Raw genomic sequence first — 23928 nt, 5'->3', positions numbered from 1 at the left:
TACATGTATATATACGTATATATGTATATATACATGTCTTATATATGTATATACATGTGCATATATGTATATATATAGGAATGCCAAGGATTTATGTGGGTTTATTTTATATCCTGCAACTTTGCTAAAGTTATCTATTATTTCAAGTAGTTTTTATTGATTCTCTAGGATTCTCTAAGTAAATTATCATATTATCTGCAAAGAGTGATAACTTAGTTTCTTCTTTGCCTATTCTAATTCCTTCGATTTCTTTTTCTTCTCTTATTGCTAAAGCTAACATTTCTAGCACCAAATTGAATAATAGAGGTGATAATGGCCATCCTTGTTTCACCCCCAATCTTATTGAAAATGCATCTAGCTTATCCCCATTATGTATAATGCTTGCTGATGGTTTTAGGTAGATGCTACTTATCATTTTAAGGAAGACTCTGTTTTCTTATACTTTCTAGTGTTTTTAATAGGAATGGTTATTGTATTTTGTCAAAAGCTTTTTCTGCATCTATTGAGATAATCACATGGCTTCTGCTAGTTTTGTTGTTGATATGATCAATTATGCTGATAGTTTTCCTAATATTGAACCAGCCTTGCATTCCCGGAATAAATCCTACCTGGTCAGAATGTATTATTCTTGTGATAAGTTGCTGTAATCTTTTTGCTAATATTTTATTTAACATTTTTGCATCTACCTTCATTAAGGAAATTGGTCTATAATATTCTTTCTCTGTTCTGACTCTTCCTGGTTAGTCCCATATTTGTGTCATGAAAAGAATTTGGTAGGACTCCTTTGTCTTTTTTCCCATATAGTCTATAAAGTATGGGAATAAATTGTTCTTTAAATGTTTGATAGAATTCACTTGTAAATCCATCTGGCCCTGGAGAGTTTTTCCTAGGGACTTCATTAATGGCTTGTTCAATTTCTTTTTCTGAGACGGGGTTATTTAAGTATTTTACTTCCTCTTCTGTTAATCTGGACAATTTGCATTTTTGGAAATGTTCATCCACTTCCCTAAGATTTTCAAATTTTATGGGCATACAATTGGGCAAAATAACTGCTAATTATTGTTTTAATTTCCTCTTCATTGGAGGTGAATTCACTCTTTTCATTTTTGATGCTGGTAATTTGGTTTTCTTATTTTAATCAAATTGACCAAAGGTTTATCAATTTTACTGTTTTTTTTTTTCATAAAACCAGCTCTTAGTTTTATTTACTAGTTCAATAGTTTTCTTGATTTCAGTTTTATTAATCTCTCCTTTGGCTTTCAGTATTTCTAATTTGGTATTTAATTGGGGATTTTCAATTTGTTCTTTTTCTAGCTTTTTCAATTGCATGCCCAGTTCTCCTATCTCCTTTTTCTCTATTTTATTCATTGGGCGATCTTCTTACTCTCACAGTGTACCAAGCAACAATCCGAAAGTGTTAATGACAGATGAGTTGCCCATTTGCATTAGGGAAGGGATTTCCACACTGTAGTTCACCACACCAAAGATGACATAGGTTCAGGTGGAAAAAAAGGTATACATTCAGAGGCAAAGGTGCTAACTTCTTATCCTGTGACCCAGATATATCTAGCCATCTAACCATTTCAATATTTGTTTAAAACTAGTGTGTTCTGCCATACTTAGTATAGAATTTTAGTCAAAAGCTTTCAAAGTGGAGCCACTCTTGGTTATGGTTGTACTCTGCTTGCCTCTTGCTTACTGTGGAGGAACTATGTGTGGGAATAGCATAAAGGTTCCATTTGGTGCCAGGAGAATGGTATTGGGGAAATTTTTTTTGTACAAATATAATTATAGAAATCTTAACCTTGACAAGCTGTTGACATAATAATTATAATAACTCTACTTTTCAAAACCTTTTGCATATATTATATGGCTTGATACCCACATTATAGTAGGTAGTATCATTAGTGATTGTGATATCCGTAGGGACTTAATTTTATTTATACCAGTCTGGGTCTTAATGGGGATCATAACCAATGGCAGTAGTTGAAAACCTTATAATAATAACTTCCACTTTATAGGGCTATTCAGGTTTACAAAGTGCTTTCTTCTAATAACTCTGTGAAGTAAGTAATGCAAGCCTTTTCTCCAGCAGATTAGAAAACTGAGATTTGGAAATTAAGTGATGTAATAACCAAGGTCACAAAGCTAGTGTCTAAGCCAATATTAAAACTCAGGCTTCCTGACTCCCAAACCAGTGCTTTTTCCATTATATTATACTGCCCCTTCATGTGGATAAATAATCCTCAATTATTATTTAGTGTACTTCCTAGAACTTTGTGGTGACTGCTCATCTCACTTTTGGTTCTTCTTTCTCTCCTGCAACCAGAGCTTCTGAAATTAGCTTTCAAATAAACTAAGAGACAGTAATGATTTAGAAGTAATTAAATTGTTAAGTATTTGAATCTTGTTTGTGTAGGTGCAAGTGTTTTGGATGAAGATAGTGATAATGACGGCCAACCGAATGAGTATGATTTGAATGACAGCTTTTTAGATGATGAAGAAGAAGAGTATGAACCAACAGATGAGGATTCTGACTGGGAGCCACCAAATGAAGACCAAGAAGGTGAAGATATTGAAGAGCTTTTGAAAGAAGCAAAAAAGTTCATGAAAAGAAACAAATAACTCCTCCTCCAGTAATATGCAATATTACATATTAAGTTGATTTTCTTTAAAAGATAAGACATCCAGGGTTGAGGTTCCTGGGAAGTAATTGTTTTCCTACCTTTTGTAGTTTTAATTTTTATCTTGCCCTTTTGAACATATAAAAGTTTAAGCTTTCAGGATCATGGAATAGCTACTGAGCAATCATGCTTTTGTTTGTAAAAATAAATTTAATTTAATTGTCTTGACTTTTAAATTTTGTTCCTAAATGTTCAAGAGAGAACTCAGTTAAGTAGCAACCTTTTTTCTCATCTTCTTTTCTTCTGGTAATAAAAAGTGAAAAATAATTAAACTTAGAGAGTCTGCTTTTGTCCAGACTGGTTTTTCATTGACCAGCAATTTTGTCTTTAGAGGGAAAAAAATATGCTATGCAAGTACATTCAAAAAATTCTGTCATTAGTAAGGAAGTAGAAATCTTTCTTGGTTATCATAGTTCTTTTAAACTGAACCAGATTTTTTTTTAAATGATAGCCTTTACATAATGGTTATACTTAAAAAAAATAGTCTGAGAGTGACCACTGCAATTTTTTAGACTATTTTCGCTCTTAAGAACTTGGAAAAAATCAGTGAAAATGGATCCTGACAATGATGAACATAAGTGTTGACTGTGCAGGGATGCTATTTTATGCCCCACATCATGTTACTGTAATTTTTGGCTTTTCTTAGTTTAAATGTGGAAAAGCTTGATAGCTTTATGTGAAATTGTAGTCTCAGGGAATAATTTTTAACTCTGAAGCAGCTTTCTTTTACATTAAGAATATGGAAATAATTGGGACAATTACTCATGTTCTCCTGATTGGCTGTGGCTCAAGATAAAAATTACAGGTCATGGGTTGGTACCTTTTTAGCTGGTGAAAATAGTTTATTTCCCAGAGACATAATTGGGGGACACTCATCAGATTGAATAAAAATCACTTTAAAAATTATGATGTTTACATTTTAGCTTAATTTGTATCAAAAACAGGTCTTAGGGAAATAGGATACTACATATGTGAAGGAAAGGAGGTCTCCTCTTTTACTCATACTTCTCAGGAACAATCGAGTATGTATGTGTCAGAGGGACAGATGGGGCAGCAATGGAAATCATGACTCTCTAGATCAAAAAGTATCTTTGTGAAGCTAAACCATAGTACTATTCTATTCATATTCATTTTTCAAAAGTTACCATTAGTAACTTTTTACCGTTAGTAACCGTTAGTGTTGGACTAATATTTTAAAAAATTTTCTCCAGGTAATTGCGTAGTACTTAAATTGTGCAGTACTTATGAGAAATGAACTTACTTTCCCTAGGCATAAGAACTTAACTATTCTTATTTTGTATTTTGTGGGGTTTTGGTCCACAATCTGTTATTTGGTTACTGTAAAGAAATTGTGATATGGAAACTCCTGCATATTCAGATAGTCAACTCTTCTGTAACTGAGAATCCTTGAGAGTTGCCTACGGCACTGGGACTGAGGCACAGTTTGGGCCCAGATCTTCACTAGGCCAAGGTGTGACCAGAATGGCCTTTGTTTTCTTTGGGTGGCTCAGTTTATCTCATTGGGCCTTGCTGAGTGCTTGGCCTGCTGCTCCTCTTCCAGGGCAGGAAGCCCAGAGACCCATGCCAGTGAGCAGAGAACTTCCTGTGTGATGAGTCATGGGGCTGGCTGAGGGGAGGTGTTGACTCCAGAGCCATGCCCTATTGGGTGTTAACCTAGGGGAAGGGGCCAACTCAAGAACCAATCACCGTGGTCATTCAGGCGGTGCTTGATGATGTCAAAAACTCCATAAGAGGGGAGAAGATGGCTTGAAGATTTCTTTTTCCTTTTCCAGTTGGCATGGGAGCAGTGGCAAGCGTGACTCTGGGCCAGCCCTTGCTCTCGGGCTGAGCCCAGATGTTGGTAACTATGAATTGTATTGGGTCTGTCTGTTGATATTTGTAATTTGTATTTTGTTCTGAAGTTTGGGGTGCTGGTTTGTTTTCCCCCAAACTAAATGAATGTTCTGAACTTTGGGGTGCTGGCTTTTTCCCCTGAAGTAAGTGAATGAATCTGTATTGGGTCTGTCTGTTGATATTTGTAATTTGTTTCTATTTAGTTCTGAAGTTCAGGGTGCTGGCTTTTTCCCCTGAACTAAATGAATGTTGCCTGTATGCTCCCCTGAACTAACTGAATGCTGGATTAAAATAAGCTGGTCAACCCCTTCACCGTGCTTTCCTTGTTTAAGCAGATAAAAAGAAGCTGTGCTTTCCCGGTGTGCCAGCAGCCTCCTGGGTGCATCTTATGCCCCCACAGAAGCTGCTAGCCGGATTATTAAAACACTAGGCCAGCCCTCATTTATACCATGTTGGTTCTGATTTAGTACTTCATATACCTTTTCTCACTTTTCCTGTGATATTACCATTTTGACCTACTTAAGAATTAAATGTTCATGTTCAAACACATCTTTGTAGTGACCTAATTCTTGTGTATTTCATGCAATAATTGTCCAAAGAACACAGAAGAGGCAGTGCTCTTCTTAGCAAATGACCCATGGATTTTGAACCTTGGGCAAGGTACATGAATCTCACACAGTAAGTGGAGGTATAGGAGGTCATCTACATCTAAAGGTAGGATGTCTTTTATCTCCTGGAGTCTTACCAGATAGTTATCCTACAAGTACCATCTAGATTTAGTGCTAGCACACTGGATAACCTCCACAAATTGAGGTGCCAGATATGTAGAGAGGACAACCCACAATGAATATAATCGATCTGTTGTTTTTATTGTGCCTCTCACCAGCTGAGTAGGCCACTCCATGGTAGGGAACTCCCATGGCAGCCAGATGATCAAGTGCCGTGAAGTTGGTTTGTGCCTGATAGTGCTACCTGACTGATGTTAGATCTTAGAGGATTTAAAGTTAAAGAAACTGCTTCAATGAAGTTGTAGAGAGGGAATCCACATTATAGTGAATGATGGAAAAGTATAGGTAATGAAGGTAAACCATTTCTTCCAGAAATTTAATGGTGAAAGGAAGAAACTAGATCAGGCATAGTAACAGGGACAAGGAAATAAAGCTTTGGGATAAGAATGACTTGAATAGGTTCACAGGCAAAAGGGTAGGAACAGAGAGAGAGAGAGAAATTATAGGATATTGGAGCTGGAAGGAACCTAAGGAACCATTTAGCTCTTTAATTTTGTGGGTAGGAAGACCAATGCCCCAAGTAGTTGTGACTTTATAGTGACAGAGCCAGTATTCAAACCTCCCGATTACAACTTCAGTGACTCTTTGCACTGTATACACTCCCTAAGACATTGGATTGATGATACAAGACAGATGGGGGATAATTGTCAGAGGGAGGCCCAAGAAGAGGCTAGAAGGGACAGAATTAAGGATTTAGGCAGAGATGTTAGCTTTGATGTGGAGATAGATATAAAGTACATCTAAATAGTGCTACAATGCCAATTATAAAGTGATAAGATGGGTAGGTGTGATATTCGGAAGTAAGGTGAAAGTTGTAAGGAGACTTTCTCAATATTCGAATGGGTTTTATCGATTTGGATATTCCCTCCAGCAATGCAGATTGTGAATCATCCCTGCTTACTTAGCCCCTGTGGTGCTTGTCAGTGTTCTTTAAGTTTATTACTCCTCCCTTTAGAATAGTGATGGCCAGTGAAGCATGTTTTGTTCTTAAAAAAAAAAAAGAATATTAATGGAAGTGTAAGGAAATTGACACAATCTTCCTAAGAATATTGAGTTGAGTTCCCAGAGGAATGAGGGGAAATGGTGTATATGGTGGGGGTTGTTGGATGAGTAACAGGGGTGGAAAGATATTGAGGGAACAGAGAGCAATTTACACTAGGGGTGGAAGATAGGAATATCATCACTAGGTAATGAATTATTTTGATTATGGCAAACCAATAAACAATCAAAAATACAACATTGCTCTTAGTACAGAAGAGGAAACAAAGAGTACAATGAACAAAGTTTTTAGACCCAATATAATCATTGAATTAATTTTCCATGCTCTAAATGTGAAATACTTGTCCATAACCAAGGTAATCCTGAAAGTTATTCAGGAAAGAATTAGAAGAATTGATAATCTTAGACTGATAGTGGGGCTGGAAGGGATCCAAGGGACCAGCTATTCCAACCTCCTCATTTTACAGATAAAACAGGCCCAGTGAAGTTAAGTAACTTGCCCAAGATTACACTGGTGTTAAGTGTCAGAGGTGGGTTTTGAACCCGGGTCTTCTGACTCTGGAGCCAGTTTCCTTTGCATTATATCGTGCTGCCTCACAAAATGGAAGGAGAGCTTGTAGGTTTATCTTCAGTGAATAAAGGAACTGATAGGTTGATTTCATTGTACACCCAAATGCAAGAAGACACATTTCACGGGATGGGGATGCTTGGTTATCTTGTTCTATAGTGTTTGTGTTTGACTGTAAGCAAAAAGATAGCCATGAAAATAATTGCAGTCTATGTTTATGTGCTAACATCTGTTGCAAATGATGAAGTAGAGAAATATTATGGAGGTTCTCAAAACAAGTGAATATATATCTTGACCCTCAATTTCCACTCTGTTAGGCATAAGAGTATACAGCAAAAAAAAAAAAAATTAAGAAGTTGAAGAAGCCAAAAGCTTGTAGCTTACTAAGAAGCCCAATGCCTGTGTGTCATGAACATTTTTATTTTAGAGGACTAGAAAATGCTGCACAGCCAATACTAAACTTCAAGTAAAATCAAATTAACTGTATCTTACAAGTTAGCTAAAAATGAGTTGGTGTTGAGAGAGACATTTCAGAAACTAGTTGTATAAAGTCAGATCATCAAAATGTTTGCTCAAAGGCCAAAGTTAAGATCAAGTTAGATAACACTTTGTATAATTACAGTGGCTCTAACGACCTGACCTAAGCTGGTGGTGCTGAATAATGGGAAATGGATGAAAGCAAAGACCATTATTACCATTTCTGATTTGGGTTCATGTGATATAAAATCCTTAAAAAGGAGGCCAAAAGAGCCCAGAAGCCATCTTAGCCAGGAAACATTTGCTTTCCTTGCAAGTGAAGAAACATGACAACCAAGGACTGCACCAGTTCTCATTTTTAAAACATCGAAAAGCAATGGAGGAGAAAACAATTCTGGAAAAAGTTTCTCATTGAGTCACATCTAACATCATTGTGAGCATTTATAGATGAAAACTGGAAAGAGCAGAACAAATAGACACAAGATGAAAAAAAATATTGCCAGCGGATTTCATAGTGGTCCAGTCTTATTACTGACATCGGAGAACTGTCACATTTGGATTCAAGACCCCAGTCATCAAATTGCTGTTTAAGGAAGTGACAGTGGAAGAGCAGATAGATGCACTTGACCAAAAACAAACAAGTCTGTTATTGGAAGTGATGCAGTTTTCAAAGCATTCAGGGATCAATTTTCAAGTTATTTCAAAAGAGATCCAGAGGCCTGGTTTTTCAGTTTTATAAAATCTTTTATGAGTGTTTCATTCAGGTATAGATTGGTGATGAAAATATTTTTAAAAAATAATGTTGCGAAGGCATTTTACTGCGTAATAGACCACATTTTCACAGCCATATTATTTAGTGAAAGGTGTAGAGAATACCAGTTGTACAAGAGTATGACACCAGGCCGAAAAAATACCATTTTAAAGGCTTTTCTCTAAAAAGTTGTCTCTCATGCATAACTTCAGATGATAAAAGATTCCTTAATAGAGCCAGCCAAAGAACACAGTAGGGACCATCATTAAAGTGATGGACCCTCTTTATAGCCTGCCTATTTTTGTTGAGGGCACCAGCATCCCTGTTACTCAGTTTCATAAACTTTCAGTTACCCTTGATTCATCTCTCATACTCTAAATCCAATTAGTCATCTAGTCCTGTTGATTCTGTCTGCCTCTTCCTACTCCCATGACTATAATCCTAGTCCCTCATGCCTGCAGCCTGGACTATTATGACTTCTAATTGTTCACCCTGCTCTATTGCATCCACTATATAAGTGCTGAAAGTATCTTCCTAAAACACAGGGCTCTGATAATTCTTCTGCTCAAAACTTTCTGTGGCTCACAATTACATATAGAGTAAAACACAATTCTAGGACTGGTACTTGAAGTCCTACACAGTCTGGCTCCAATCTACTATACTTTTCTAGACTGTTTCATGTACTCCCCTTCACATACACACTGGTTCCAGTCTAACTGGATTACTAGATGTTCCTTGAACAACATTTTGGAAACTTTCACCTCCACACATCCATTCCAACGGACCCCATGCCTGGAATGAGCCTCAACTTTGCCTCTCTGAATACTTTGAGGTTTCTAGGGCATTCAGGGGCCACCTCCTCTTGAAGCTTTCCCATATCCTTCTAGTTTTCAGTTCTGTTGCCTTGTTCAAATTGCCTTATATCGACTTATTCATATGTGTAGCTTTCTCAGATTAACCTTTCTCCTGGCTCAAATTCATTTGCAGCTAAGCCAGAGAGGATCCTGGGGTACATAAGAGTGGCTTACTTTGATCTCCAGCCCAGATGTAGGGGGTCAAAAAGAAAAGACTTAATTTTAACCGTGTAGCATTGCATGGGCAGCTATGGTTGCTAAGACTAAAGAGCTGTCAGCCTACCATATTTGGACAGGGTCTAGCCACTGTGCCTCAGCATACTGAACGCCCAGCAAAGAGGAATTTACAGGATCATAGATTTAGATTTGGAAGGGATGTCATAAGTGATGGAGTCAAGCCTATTCATTTTACAGATGAGGAAACTGAGGCCACGGAGACTTGCTCAGGTTCACATAGATATTCAGTGTCTAATACAGGACTGGCACTCTTATCTACTATGTCACTTAGCTGCCCCAGTGAGCCCAGCAGAGACATTAATGAGGAACAGACCGGACAAAGGTGACACACCCATTGAAAAACAGGCCCAGTGGAGCAACTTGCTCGCTGAGGAGCAGGTGGCACCTCATGAGAGGGGTGCCATCATACTACAACATCTCAGTTATTAGTTGTCCTGGTATGTATTTTCCCTACTTTGTGGGCCTTTCATCCCATAGATGATTCCTGTTCATGTTCATTCTCCCAGTGATGGTGTGTGTGGTACCACTTCTGATATCTATCTAAATGTACCCCATGTTTATCAGCGGTTAGGTTTTATTACAAATCTTACTTTGTTGTTTCATTAAATACCTTTTCTTTAAGCTGTGCTCTTTGACTATTCACGAAAAAAGTAGACACATGAGTGGGGACTCATGAATTATCTTTTTGAATGGATATGCATCCTCTAACCTGGGGTAACTCTTCTGGGCACCCTGCATATGAGAGCACAATACCACAGGTACTACAAAGTTCAGTGGGACCAATCAGTAACTATATTACAGCCCATTTGAAATCAGGGACCAACTGATTGCACCCCGGAATATAATTTATTATATGTGTCTGCAAATTTTTAAGTTTGATCATCCAGCTGTTCTACAAATGAGATACTCCATCTCTTGGATCCAGGCATTTTCTCTCTCTGTCTCTCATACTTAAAATGCTCTCTCTCCTTAACTTTGCCTCCTGACTTCCCTGTCCCAGCTAAAATCCCATCTTCTCCTGGAAGTCTTCCCCAACCCCTCTGAATTCTAATGTCTTCCCTCTTTAATCTTTTCCTATTTATCCTGTATATAGGTTACTTTGTATATATTTGTTTACATGTTGGCTGCCCCATTAGATTGTAAACTCCTTGAGGGCAGGGACCGTCTTTTGTTTCTTTTTATATCCCCAGCACTTAGCACAGTGCCTAGTGCATATCAGGAACTTAATAAATAAATAATTGTTTAATGATTAACGTGAGGGTTGTTTTTCATTTCATGCTGTGGCCCAATGATTTACCACAAAAGTGACTTATTTAAAGAGCATTTGATGCTAAGTAGCAGGAAATACCCATGAATCCCTCCACACCACCCCAAATTCAGTATCTTAAGTTGCTTTTTGGAGAAGCCTGATAGAAAGTAAGAAAACCTGAGCTTCTTTGAAGGCAGAGGAGAGGGAGCCGGTGGAGAAGAAGACATTGAAGATGTTCCAAAGAGAAAGACTAATTGATGGAGTAAAGTGGCTGGGGGGATTTGCATCAAGAACAGAAGAGTATGAATTTTTCTTGTTACAAAGGAAAGACACGTCTCCCTTTGAGGGAGGGAAAAAGGTGATGGATAAAGATACAAAGATAGTTTGAGATGGACGAGGGATAAATGAAGAAGCTCATCCAGGATGGCCTTGATTTCAATGAAGTAGGAAGGAATATCATTGAGATATGAAGAACACGATCTAGGCAATATGGTAAATGTTTGTTCATGAAAATAGTTTAGACTAATGCCTGTGAAAAGGAAATGGCTGTTGCCAGATTCATTCATCAAAATCCTGTCTATCCATCTGCCATTTGTGAGCTTAAGACACTGTATCTTACTGAAAACTGACTTTGTTAAAATAGTGACATAAAAGTGGATTTCTGCCATGAAATTCAAGATTTAAATAATAATGTCTCTGCATCTTGTTATATTCCAGGGTTTCTTTCCAAGTGAGCAGCAATATCGAATTAGCTATTCAAACCAATAAACGGTTACAAGGAAAAATGAAAGTGAAGCCATGACCTGGATAAATTAATTCACTATTAGTTATTCCACATTTGCAGACATTAGGCCAAGTTTCCAAACGTTCACGAACTTAAATGCTGTTTTACATAGTAAGTTTAATAATTAATTTGTTCTTAAGGCAGATCTGGAGTTAGGAAGATCTAGATTTAAATATGGCTTGGACATTTATTAGCTGCATCATCCTGGGCAAGTCCCTCACACAACTCTCCTCTGTAAAATGAGGCTACTAATAGCGTGTACCTGAAGGGTTGCTGTGAAGGACAAATGAGAAGTGTGCAAAGTGTTAGGTAAATCTTACAGCACTACTTACGTGTGACCTATTATTATTGTATTATTTGGCTCAGCCTCATGAGTTGCATTTCTCTGTTGTATCTCCTCCCCTTACCCTCCACCCCCAGTAGAATATCAGCCCTTTGACGTCTGAGACTCCTTCTTTTTGTCGCTGTATCCCCAGCACCTGACAATGCCTCACACATAGTAAATGTTTAATAAATGCTTATGGAAAGAGATGAGTTGGTCTTCTCAGGGCTAGTTCTGTGGCTGTGGTGGAAGTGGTATGATGATGGTGGGCATAAGTGAAGAGGTTGAGCTGGTGGTGAACGCTCAAGAGATACTCGTGGTTTTTGAAGATGCTAAGGATCAGGCAGTTTTGGTATAGGATCCTGAAAACAGTGCTGCCTCTCTTAGAAGCTTCTCCAGAGTAGTCCATATTTCCAGGCCTCCTTTGTTTTTCTTGCTTCTGATAATGAAATTTTGGCCAATAGAATGCTTTGTTGCAATGCTTTCTCCTCTTTCATCTAGCTTCACTACGGATCAGATTCAAATGATAACTCAGCAGACGTGTATCTCCCTGGATAACTTCCTTCTAAGAATGCCTCTTATCTATAGTTGATTTTAGAAAATCCTTCTTAAACACTGCTTTTATTGCTAACTCATAAATTATTAGACTATGTAATCATCACTGCAGTGTTCCTTTCATTAAATAAACAGTTATTCAACTTACATTCTATCTTCGTTAATTGATAGGCTAATTCTTTTCCTATGGTTTTTCTCCCCTCCCCCCACAAAAGTCAATTCCTTAGGAGGGAAAGTGGAAATGCCGAAAGGCCAGTTTTTGTCCTTGTAAAAATGGGTATTTCAAGGTCTTTTTGATCTGCTGTGTTATTATAAACACTTGCTCTGGTATTTTTTCAAGTAATAATGTCTTCATTCAGCAGTAAGTGCTACTCTCTGTTCATGTAATTTATGGTGATTCCATATATTAGCCTGTTACTCAGGTGGTAAGTAGCTCCTTGTAGCACAGCATGCAGTCAGTCATGGCAACTGAGGTTTCAGGGAATGGCTTCCTAGAGAATTAACAAAAAAGAGGAAGGAGAGAAAGAGATAAGTGTCTTAGCTGACCTCACTAAAGCAGATTTTGGCTATAGATAAAATTGAAGAAAACTTGCTTCTCCTATAGACTGCCTTGTCAGTTCCCATGTCCTTTCCATCCTTTTTTACGTCAAAGGAATAAGAAGACTGAGGCAAAGGCACTCCAGTGCCCTCCCAGGGACCAGGCCACTGCTTGGGGGAATGTGGAGACCTGGGACCAATTATATTGTGGTGCTCCATCTTCCCCATCACCATTTTAGTACAGATGAAATCAGGTTAAAATGAGTATCCAGGCATAGCCTGGGGCAGTGGACAGAATGCTGGTCCTGGAGTCAGGAAAACCTGAGTTCATATCTAATTACAGACATTTACTGTGTGATCTGGGCGAGTCACACCTTCTGCCTGCCTCAGTTTCTTTATCTATAGAATAGCACCTACCTCCCAGGGTTGTTGTGAGGATAACATGAGGTTATATTTAATAGAGTGCTTTGCAGATCTCAAAGCACCATATAAATGCTAACTATAATAATCATAATAGAGGACACGGTGCTTACTATATGCCATGCGCTGTGCTAAGCACTTTATAATCATTATCTCATATTGTCTCATTATTATTTATTATGATTAAGATTATTAAAAATCTTAATGCTTAAAGGTAGATGAGGCGTATTGAAGAGGATGTGGCCGTTCCAACCCACTTTGCTGGTGATGAGGGGTGATGATTGTGCGAGGTCCAGTCTTTTGGAGCACTATGTTCACAGTCACTTCCTTGCCCACATTCGTCATTCCTCAGTCCCTAGTCACCAGAACTTTGTGAGCAGAGGAGTGGCATACCACCATGACTTCTAGGATAAAATATGAAGTCCTCTCTTTAGCATTTAAAGCCCTTCTCAGTGACACTCTGGTCTGTACTTCTATTGATTCCATTTTACTCCTTTCACTCAACATTCCAGCCAGATTGTCTCACTTGCTTTCCATATACAACATCCATGTCCTGTTTCTGTGCCTTTTCATGGGCTGTCTCTTGTCATCCTTAGCTCCCTTAACTCAAGGCCTGCTTCCTACGAGAGCTCTTTCTATATCCTCAGTACTTTCCCAATCCGATTACTTTGTATTTACTTCATATGGAGAACCGAGTGTTATTCCTCGCCTCCCCAATTCAAAGGCTGTGTCCCTGCAGAAAGCAGCTACCTCAGGTTCAAGGTACTCTGTATGGCCATATCCCCTAAAACTATAGTTTAAGAGCCCTTACCTCTATGTTTACCTTCAATAGTTCGACAGAAGACATAGTTCAAAATAAAAATATTTAGTGAAATGGAATGCTAAGAAAAGTAGCAGTAAAACATTCACCCCATAAACCTGGGGAAGCGCTCTCCAACAGATCCACTCAACATTGGTGGGAAGAATGGACAAATATAGGGAACTTGTGTGTAGGGTCAGCACTCAAGGGATATGTTTCACCAGGGTGTAAATGTGCATGGAGGGCATGGAGTTAATAAAGATATGTGGCAGTGGGTATGTGTAGAAAATAAGTGTGGCCATGATATAATGCAACAGGGCCATGGATGTGGTCTCATAGTTTCTTCCTGATGCTGCTGCACTGCCTCCAGCTTCTGGCTCAGCTGAAATCCTTGGTTAATCCTTCCTTAAGGGAAAAGTAAGCATTGCTTCATTTAAAGCCCATATACTTTTTTCTACCATAGCTTTTTTTTTTTAGAAAACATAATGAAGGCCTGCCCTAGGGTGGCGGCCGTGTCAGAGGAGAGAAGGAGGTGTATATAAGAGATGCTACGAAAGCAGAATAGCTTGTACCTGGTAACAAAGTGGACATGAAGAGGGTTAGGAAGGAGCAAGGAGTCAAGGATCATACCTTGGTTTCAAGCCTTGGAGAATGGGAGGGTGGTGGTACCCTTGCAAGTAGAAACAAAGCTAGGGAAATGGGAGGGCTTGGGTGGAAAGTCGATGATTTTGGTTTTGGACGTGTTGAGTTTAAGATGTGTGTGGGACATCTAGTTTGAGATGTCTAACAGTCAGACATGTGCGACTGGAGGTAAGGGGAGAGGACAGGGATGAATAGATCAGAAAATCATGGATCAAACTATAAAATGGTTATTTGATCAGGAATTGACTATGAGACAGCCCTGGCAGAGTTTCCCAGTTATCCAACCCAAAGCTTCTTCCACTTTCCAATTTAGATAAAAGGTAGGGGAAAAATACAGAGACCAAAACAAAGTTGTTATCTCTTCTACCAATTTAGCTGAATTCTAGACCCAATATTGAGAATGAGAACAAGAGTGAGAGTGAGACACAGAGAGAGAGAGAGAGAGAGAGAGAGAGAGACAGAGACAGAGACAGAGAGACAGAGACAAAGACAGACAGAGACAGAGACAGACACAGAGACAGACACAGAGACAGAGAGACAGAGACAGAGAAAGACAGAGAGAAAGAGAAAGAGAGAGAGAGAGAGAGAGAGAGAGAGAGAGAGAGAGAGAGAGAGATGTTTTATTTCTTCATTGTGTATATCTCCCCAGCAGAATGTAACCTGCTTGAGGGCAAGTAAATATTTACTTTGTATCTTCTGTGCCTGACATATAGTAGATGCTTAATAATTGATATATGATTAATCAATTCAACTGAATTAAAAGGAAGAGAATTATCAGTGCTGAGAGAAGTGATAAGCAACTATTCTATCCTAGCTTTAGTAATTGTGTATATCCCAGTGTTTAGTAAATATAGGAAAAAAAGATAGACTTCTAGCTAAAGTAGAGTGATATGGAGAACCCCAGTATCTGCTAAGTACTATTTTATACATTAAAAAATATTGATTTCATAATTGCAAGGTGCTTTAACTGTGAAGCCATTACAGTACCATTAAAATCACTGGCAGTAACATTTCTCATAATCCAGTAAGGTACATTGCTTCATTTATTAAACTTACTCAGCTGCTTATGACTGAACACTGTACTCTGTTATTATTTCATAAAGATATATTAGCATCTCCAGTTTGCCTGAACACAAGACAAAATGACATGAGAATGATGAGGAAAAACTGAGGGCAACAAGAAGGGATTAAAAAAAAACTACAGTGGGGAAAAGAGAAGGACTAAAGAAGGGGGAGGAATGATGCACAAGGTGGTTGTTCATCCTGCATTCTTGAAGAGGACCAGTGTCATCACAGGGTGGTGTCTTGCTTGCACATGGATTAGATTTAAGTCAGTATTGCACAAAGTCAGCCTCACTCTCTCTTCCAGAGTCATCAAAGTCCAGTAGCAAGACAAAAGTCAGGATGACTGGTAATGACCTGGGTTGCAGTGGATGACTTTGGCATCTTTAATGTCTGACCAAACTCTAAGCACTCCACAGCACCTGCTTCAGCTACCTTCATTGCCCATGGTAGACACCCCCTAACTCACCCATGGGTTTGAGGCCTGTCAATTACTCTCAAGCTGGGTTAGCCTGTCTTCAGGGACTGTTTACTCTTGTGTGTCTGTTGTGCATACTCCAGCTTCTTGGAGCCACAGTTGAGTGCTGGGTGAAAGGTGGACACCAAAGGTGGAAGAGCAGCCCTGAAAAGGGCTTGTCAAGCCTTCATGCCAGAGGTGATAGTCCTCCTGAACACTCCCTATGCCCCTGCGTAAGGTAGATGTATTGATAATAATTGACAAGAGAAAAGGCAGGAATGTTCAGTTCTTTTGTTCTGTTTTCTCTGCCAAAGGTAACAGTCTTTGGACTGAACAAAAATGGTTAATATGCATCTATCTATCTAGCCAGGTGATACCCAAAATAAGTAAGGTGAAAGTAGGAGACCATCTAGCTACTCTTGACGTAAGCTTGAGAAATGAAAAAAAAAACCTGCTAGAAGTGATTACTGAGCCAGTCTTTGATCTTTAAAAAAATGGTGGAAATAGAAGAGGCCCCAGAGTATTGGAAAAAGCAAATGCTGCCCTGATTTTCAACAAAGAAAGAACTATCTATCTAGAGTACTGGGCTCCCTTTGGAGTGATGCATTTTAGGAAAGACATTGACAAACTGGAGAAAGTCCAGAGGAGAGCAATGACGAAGCTGAGGAGCTTTGAGTTAAGGCCATAGGAAGATTAGCTGAAGAAACTGGGGATGACTAGCCTACAGAAAAGAGGTTAGGAGGGACATGATAGCTGCCTTCACAAAACTGACGGTTTCTTATGGGAAACAGGGATTAGACTTGTTCTCCTTGATGGAAGCACCGAGAACCAGGGTCCATGGGCAAAAGTCAAAGAAAGGGAAACAGGTTTGAAATAAGGAAAAGCTCCCCAGAAGAGCTACGAATGGATGGAATGGGTTACCTCTGGCGGTAGTAGGGTCCCCCTCAAGCCTAGACAACCGCTAGTCAGGGACATTGTAGGTGAGAATTTTTTTAATTTTTGGAGAAGTTAGACTATGTGACCTCTGCGGTCCTTTCCCACTCTGAGATGCCATGATGCTTAGAAGGCACTGCTGGTCACAGGGTTTCTGATGTGGCTGGGATATGCCTCAATTTTCTCATGCAGGGAGCAATTAATTGGTTTTTAAGATCTCTCTTTTTCTGTGGTTTTTATACTTATGCAATAGTGCTTTCATTAGAAAAAAACATCTTGTTTTTACACTTGTCACTTTTGTAAGAAAAAAAATAGAACCTTCTGTTCCTTATCCATAGCTTTTAAAAAAGACAAATTTATCTTCACAATTTATAATTAAGTGGCAACTAAATGGGTACAGGAAGGATCCAGGGTTTCATCAGGATGGGGTATTTTTTTTTCCACTGAAGCAGTTCATCTAAGATTTCATAGATAAGTTCTGTCCTGTTGCTTAAGGCTCCCAGAGGTTAAAACTACTTACCCAGGATCATGCTTACCCAAGGTAACTGTGAAAAGTGGAATTTAAATCCCATTCTTCCTGATGCCAAGCCCAACACTCAGTCCACTATGCTAGGCCACCTCTCTTCCCAATTAAAAGTGGATATGAGCTGAATGGCTATGGATCCTCAAATACGATTTTATCCATGGGTCCAGAGGTGTTTTAACATTTGGAGTGCATTCTCATTAATAAGGAAGAATTCTGGCCACATCAATATATTACTGAATTAGATAATAAATTAAAAAGTTGACTTTTACTAGTCTTTGACCATATTAACATGGAGGGTAGCCTTCTGTTATGGAATACTAATTCTGACCGGAAGATGAATGGCTCCTTTTGTTTCAGGTGACCCTCCTCTAATTCAACAGACTTATTTGCATTGGGGTGTAAATCCTTGGAGACTAGAGGTACTTTAGGTCCTACTGTGTCAAAGGCATCAGTTTACCCTCATTGCCTGTAGTAACCCCTCCTAAGAAGGGCAATTTAATATTCATAGCAGCTCTTTTTGTGTTAGCAAAGAATTGGAAATTGAGGTCTTGTCCATTGGGGAATAGCTGGACAAGTTGTGGTATATGAATGTAATGGAATACTATTATTGTTCCATAAGAAATGATGAGCAGGTGGATTTCAAAAAAACCTGGAAAGACTTACATGAACTGATGCTGAGTGAAGTGAGCAGAATCAGGAGAATATTGTATACAGTAACAGCAACATTGTATGATGATTAACTTTGATAGACTTGGCTTTTCATAGCAATACAATGATCTAAGACAATTCCAAAAGACTCATAATGAAATGCTCTCCACATCCAGAGAAAGAATTGTAGAGTCTGAATGCAGATCAAAGCATACTATTCTCTCTCTCTCTCTCTCTTTCTTTCTCCTTTCTCGGGGTTTTCCCTTTTTGTTCTGATTCTTCTTTCACAACATGACTAATGTGGAAATATGTTTAATATGATTGTACACGTAAAGCCTATATCAGATTGCTTGCTGTCTTGGGGAGGGAGGGAGGGAGGAGGGGAGGGAGAAAGGGAGAAAAAATTTGAAAACCAAAATCTTATAAAAGTGAATATTGAAAACTAAAGTAAATAAATAATTTTTCAAGAAGCCCCCTCCCCCCCAAAAGAAGAGCACTTTAAAGAAATTAGTGTGCATTGAGGCTTTTATAAAATAATAAAAGTAATAATAATAGCTGACATTTGGATAATAATAGTAGCGTTTCTATAGCAGCTACTTCATGTCAATCACTGTGCTAAATACTTTGTAAATATTATCTCCTTTGATCCTCACTACAACCCTGGCAGGTAGGTGCTGTTGTTAGCTCCACTTTACAGCTACAGAAACTGGGACAAACAAACAGAGGTTAAGTGACTTGCTCAGGGTCATACAGCTAGTAACTGTCTGAGGCAGGGTTTGAAGTCAAGTTGTCCTGACTCTAGGCCCAGCACTCTATCACAGTCCTGCCTAGCACTTTAAATTTCGCAAAGCAATTTTGTTATTATTCATTTGTTTTAGTCATTTACAACTCTTTGCGACTCCATTTGAGGCTTTCTTGGCAGAGATACTGGAGTGTTTGCCATTTCTTTATCCAGCTCATTTTACACATGAAGAAACTGAGGCAAACAGGGTTAATTGACTTGCCCAGGGTCACAGAGCTAATAAGTGCCTGAGGCCAGATTTGAACTCACAAAGATGAGTCTTTCTGACTTCAGGCTCAGTACTTCACCACCTAGCTGTCCCTCAAAGCACTTTACCTATTTAATCACATCTAATCCTCACAACTGCCATATGTGGGAGACAGGTACCTACAGAGGAGAAAATGCAAACTCAAGAAAAGTTAAATGACTTATTCATGGTCATATAGATGATACCAGGGAGAACAAATTAATTAGAGTTGAGTGCAATTACATTTTAAAAATTGTGCTGTTGATTCATTTTTCAGATCCTGTGACAAATTAAGAATAGCTACCATATGTAAAATGTGTCCTCTAATGAACAGAAAAGAGCAGTGAGAAAAATGTTTACTATTCATCAACATTAAAAAAACTGTGCAAGGACCTTTTTGGTGATGCCAAATACATACATACACATATATGTATGCATACATTTGAACATAGAAATTCTGATTTTTCAAATGCTAACTTTTGCTTTTGTCTCTTTTTTTTTCCTCTAAAAACTATTTTAGTGACAATCCCTAGCTCCCAGGATTCATCTGTTTTCTATCAGGAAGTGATGTAGAGAAAGGGACTGAATGGAATGGATAGCCTGGATTACCTGAGGTCAGCTTCCTGTGGTTGGGAGCCACTCAATTTTTCTGGTGGGCACCAGGAGTTGGGTTGTAGTCTTTGTGGTCACAGCAGCATGTGTTGGAGTTGATGGTCATCTAGCAATGGAAGGAGATCATGTGGGCTAGTCTGTTGTGAGCAGTGTATTTCCCTCCATCTTTAATCTTTGAGATCCAAAATGCTGGATAATTCTCATCTACCAAAAGGTCTTTGGGAACTCTATAACAAGCTGTGCTGCCTGTGGTGCTTTGGATTTTAACGTGGTTGCATTTTTTTTCTTTCTCTTTCTGGTGAATTTTACTTCATCCAGATACTAAGAGGGAGTTCTTCAGGGATACACTGAGAATGGGAAACAAAGTCAAAGTCAAGGAAAACAAATGGGAATGGGGGCTAGACCATTCATATATTATATTTTTGAGGGGATTAATGCATCCACTTGATCTTGCCATCACCCACAATTGCACCATTCCCATTTTCGTGAGCTCTGAAATTCCCTTATCTGATTACAATCTATTGGCATTCTACCTCCCCTTCTGTCTCCCCACTCCAAACCCTATCCTTCATCTTTGCCATGACCTTGTAGCCAGAATGGACTTTGTTTTCTTTGAATGACTCAGCTCGCCTCGTTGAGCTTCCCTGGACGCTGGGGCTTGCTCTTCCGGGGCAGGACCAGAGCTTCCTGTGTGATGAGTCGTGGCGCTGGCTGAGGGGAGGTGTGTTAAAGTGGTCTATGCTGGGGGCGGGGCCAAGTCAAGAACCAATCGACCCTGGTCGTTCAGGCGGCGCTTGATGATGTCAAAAACTCTATAAGAGGGGAGAGGACGGCTTGAAGATCCTCCTTTCCTTTTCCGGTTGGAGCCAGAGACGCCTACAGCCGAAGCTGAGCTGCCGGTAGCAGAGCTGACTAGAGGCTAGTGGGTAATCTTCTTACCGTAGAGGGGAAGCATGTATACGATTTTGCCTTATACCATCTCGCTTCTCTGTGGCCTCCTATTTACCCTTGTGAGGCGGACTTATTGGGCCTGGAAGCTGTTGATGAAAATATCAAAATGGGGACGCTGGTTTGTGGGATTGTTACTGTGGAGTGTAAATACATGCTTTAGTTCTCCTGCCTTCTGCCTAGAGAATTCCTTATATCCTGCGGTTCCGAACCTTTTAGGCACATATGAGATTCTCTTTGAAATCATAAATTCTGCCTTCCTAATATATTTGGCGACGAGGATGGGATGGGATCGCTAGATATAAGATCTCTGTTCAGAAGCAGAAGAACTTCAGAGGAAGAGATGAATATCCCAGGGTGGGAGGATCCATTTTATTCCTCCTTAGCAAAGGAATTGGCTAAAAAAGCCGGACCCTGTGAAAACTGGGAACCAAGGCTACAGAGAGGAGATCCTAAGGATTTGGAAAGGTGTTTACAAGAGGTTGGGATTCAGTCAGGGGCATCACTATCTAGGCAAAGCTGGATAGTGTTATCAGCCTACCGGCTAGTATATGAAAGATTGAGATTAAGTGAAAGAGATGGGGGCACTCCTACCCCACAGCAAGAAGGGGAATCTCAGATAGCAGGAGAACAAATTGCTGCTCAAGAACTCACTGACTCAGATGAGAACTTTTCTATTAATGTGTCTAGGAGCAACAGGAGGCCAAATAAGCCAAGAGTGCATCCCAACTCAGCCCAGACCAAGCCTGACTGCCTGCTTTGTCCTTGCCATGGTGGCAGGGGAAGCGAGTGGGGGGAAAATGAGACAGTGTTAGGGGCTGAGACAGAAAACGCTACTAGGGTTCAGGACATCCCACGCACAGAGAATGGGAGATGGTTAAATACTCAGACAAGCATTCGTCCCGTAGAGAGGAGGAGGACAGAAACCAGAGGTGGCAGTTTAGTTACGAGGGAATTTCAGGAAGATTTCTCACCACAAGAGGTCACAGATATTTTGAGTAGATTCAGCCAAAGAGTAGGAGAACCATTAATATCTTGGATGGTAAGGCTCAGTGATCAAGGGGCCGGTGGAATATTAGTAGATAAGAGGGACTGTATGAGATTCATAGGTATCAGCCACGATCCTCTAGTTCAGCAAGCTTTTAGGGAACATCATCAGCAAGGAGATGATGCTAGCAGGACTACTCTGTTGGCATTAGCTGCTGCGGGATGCAATAAGAGATATACTAATGATTCTATGTGGCCCACTGAGCACAGACCCTGGTATTCACTTAAAGATTGTATCATGAGACTAAAGGAGGAGGTAATGAAGACTGCTATTATGACAGGAACTGCAGACAAATATTACAATGATCCCATAGGAATCCCTCATAGGAATTTAATAATTAGGACAGCTCCCCCTGCTTATAAACAACTAATTTTGAATCTGTTACTTGGGGAAGTAGGGACCCATCTTACAGAGGTGATAAATAAGATTTTACAGTTACATGACTTAGGAGACTGGGGACGGGATAGATCTCAAGAGAGAAGGGTGAACAGCCAGCAAACTTGGTGCCAAAATGGAGTGACAAGAAAAGAAATGTTTACTGCTCTATTGAGAGCAGGGGTAGGTTTTGAAATGATAGATGGCATTCCAACCAATGAATTGTACAGGATGTACCGAGATAAAGGACTCGATAACAGGAGAGACAGGGAAATAAGAACTGCTCCTGCAAATGCTACAGATGTTGAACCTTCATACTCAAGTGAATCACATGCTAGGGAATACTAGGAAACAGGCCAGGCCCCAGCCCAAATTAAGGAAATACGTAAGCTGAATTGCAGACCTCACATTAACTTGACCATATATTGGAAAAATGGGTCAAGTACAGTAACTAGGGCATTGATAGACACTGGGGCCGAGGCCACCCTTATCTATGGGAATCCAGACAAATTCAGCCATGGAACTCCTATTACCATCACAGAACTAGGAGGGACTGAAATATCAGCCAGACAAGTTAAATTGATGATGAAAATTGGACAGTTGCCCAAGAAAGAATATAGTGTGGTTATTGTGCCTATTCCTGAATACATCATTGGAATAGACATTTTGAAGGGTATGACTTTAAATTTACCTGAAGGGAAATACCAATTTGCTGTGAGGAAAATAGGCATTAATGCAGTCTTAGTGGGGAAAATCAAGATGGATCCAATCACTTTGCCCAAACCTTCTGAAGTAATTACTTTGAGGCAATATCGTGTGCCAGGTGGGCAAGATGAAATTGCCAACACTATAAGAGAATGTGTTGAGGCAGGAGTGTTAGCCCCTACAACTACTCAATGGAACAATCCTGTCTGGCCAGTCCAAAAGTCAGATGGGACATGGAGGATGACAGTAGATTATAGACAGCTGAACAAAGTGACTCCTCCCTTGTATGCTGCTGTTCCAGACAAGGTTACTTTAATAGAGAGAATACAAAAACATGAAGGGACTTGGTATGCAGTTATTGATTTGGCCAATGCCTTCTTTACGATCCCAATAGACCCCAAGCAATGGAACCAGTTTGCTTTTACTTGGCAAGGCCGACAGTATACATTTACACGCCTGCCACAAGGATATATTCATAGCCCAACTATTTGCCACAGGATTGTAGCTGAGCATTTGGATGAATTAAAGCTACCTGGTGTACAGCTTACACATTACATAGATGACATCATGATACAGGGAAAGAATATAAAAGAAGTGGAGGAGAGTTTAGAATTATTAACTGACCATATGAAAAGCAAAGGATGGGAAATCAACCCCGCAAAGGTTCAGGGGCCAGCTCAAATTGTAAAATTCTTGGGGATACAGTGGAATAGAGGACTGCGAGAAATTCTCCCACAAGCTCGACAAAAAATTCAGGATTTTCCCACCCCTACTAATAAGAAAGAGGCCCAAAAGTTCATAGGGCTATTTGGTTATTGGAGACACCACATCCCACATTTGGGACAGATTTTAAAACCCTTGTATAAAGTCACCAGAAAGAAATATGAATTCGATTGGGGCCCTGAACAAAGAAGAGCTTTTGAAGAAGCAAAGGCTGCTATCCAATTAGCTCTGGACTTATGGCCTATGCAAAATGGGCCAGTGGAGTTACAAGTGACTGTACAAGATGACTATGCAAATTGGAGTCTGTGGCAAAAACAACAGAGCCGGAGTGTACCTTTAGGCT

The 23928-nt window shown here is 39.6% G+C and overlaps 1 protein-coding gene across 2 annotated transcripts in view; it reads left to right on the top strand.

Moving 5' to 3' along the window:
* APLF (aprataxin and PNKP like factor) overlaps positions 1 to 4211 on the top strand; it is a 66236-nt gene extending 62025 nt beyond the window's left edge. For both annotated transcript variants that reach the window (XM_036752600.1, XM_036752601.1), the window contains one exon: positions 2420 to 4211. In XM_036752600.1, the coding sequence (XP_036608495.1) occupies positions 2420 to 2625 (206 nt within the window). In that variant the 3' untranslated portion in view covers positions 2626 to 4211. The remainder of the gene's footprint in view (positions 1 to 2419) is intronic.
* Positions 4212 to 23928: the final 19717 nt, after the last annotated feature.

The sequence above is a fragment of the Trichosurus vulpecula genome, chromosome 3, assembly GCF_011100635.1.
Source record: "Trichosurus vulpecula isolate mTriVul1 chromosome 3, mTriVul1.pri, whole genome shotgun sequence".
Lineage (NCBI taxonomy): Eukaryota > Metazoa > Chordata > Mammalia > Diprotodontia > Phalangeridae > Trichosurus > Trichosurus vulpecula.
This window is presented reverse-complemented; position numbering and strand designations above follow the sequence as displayed.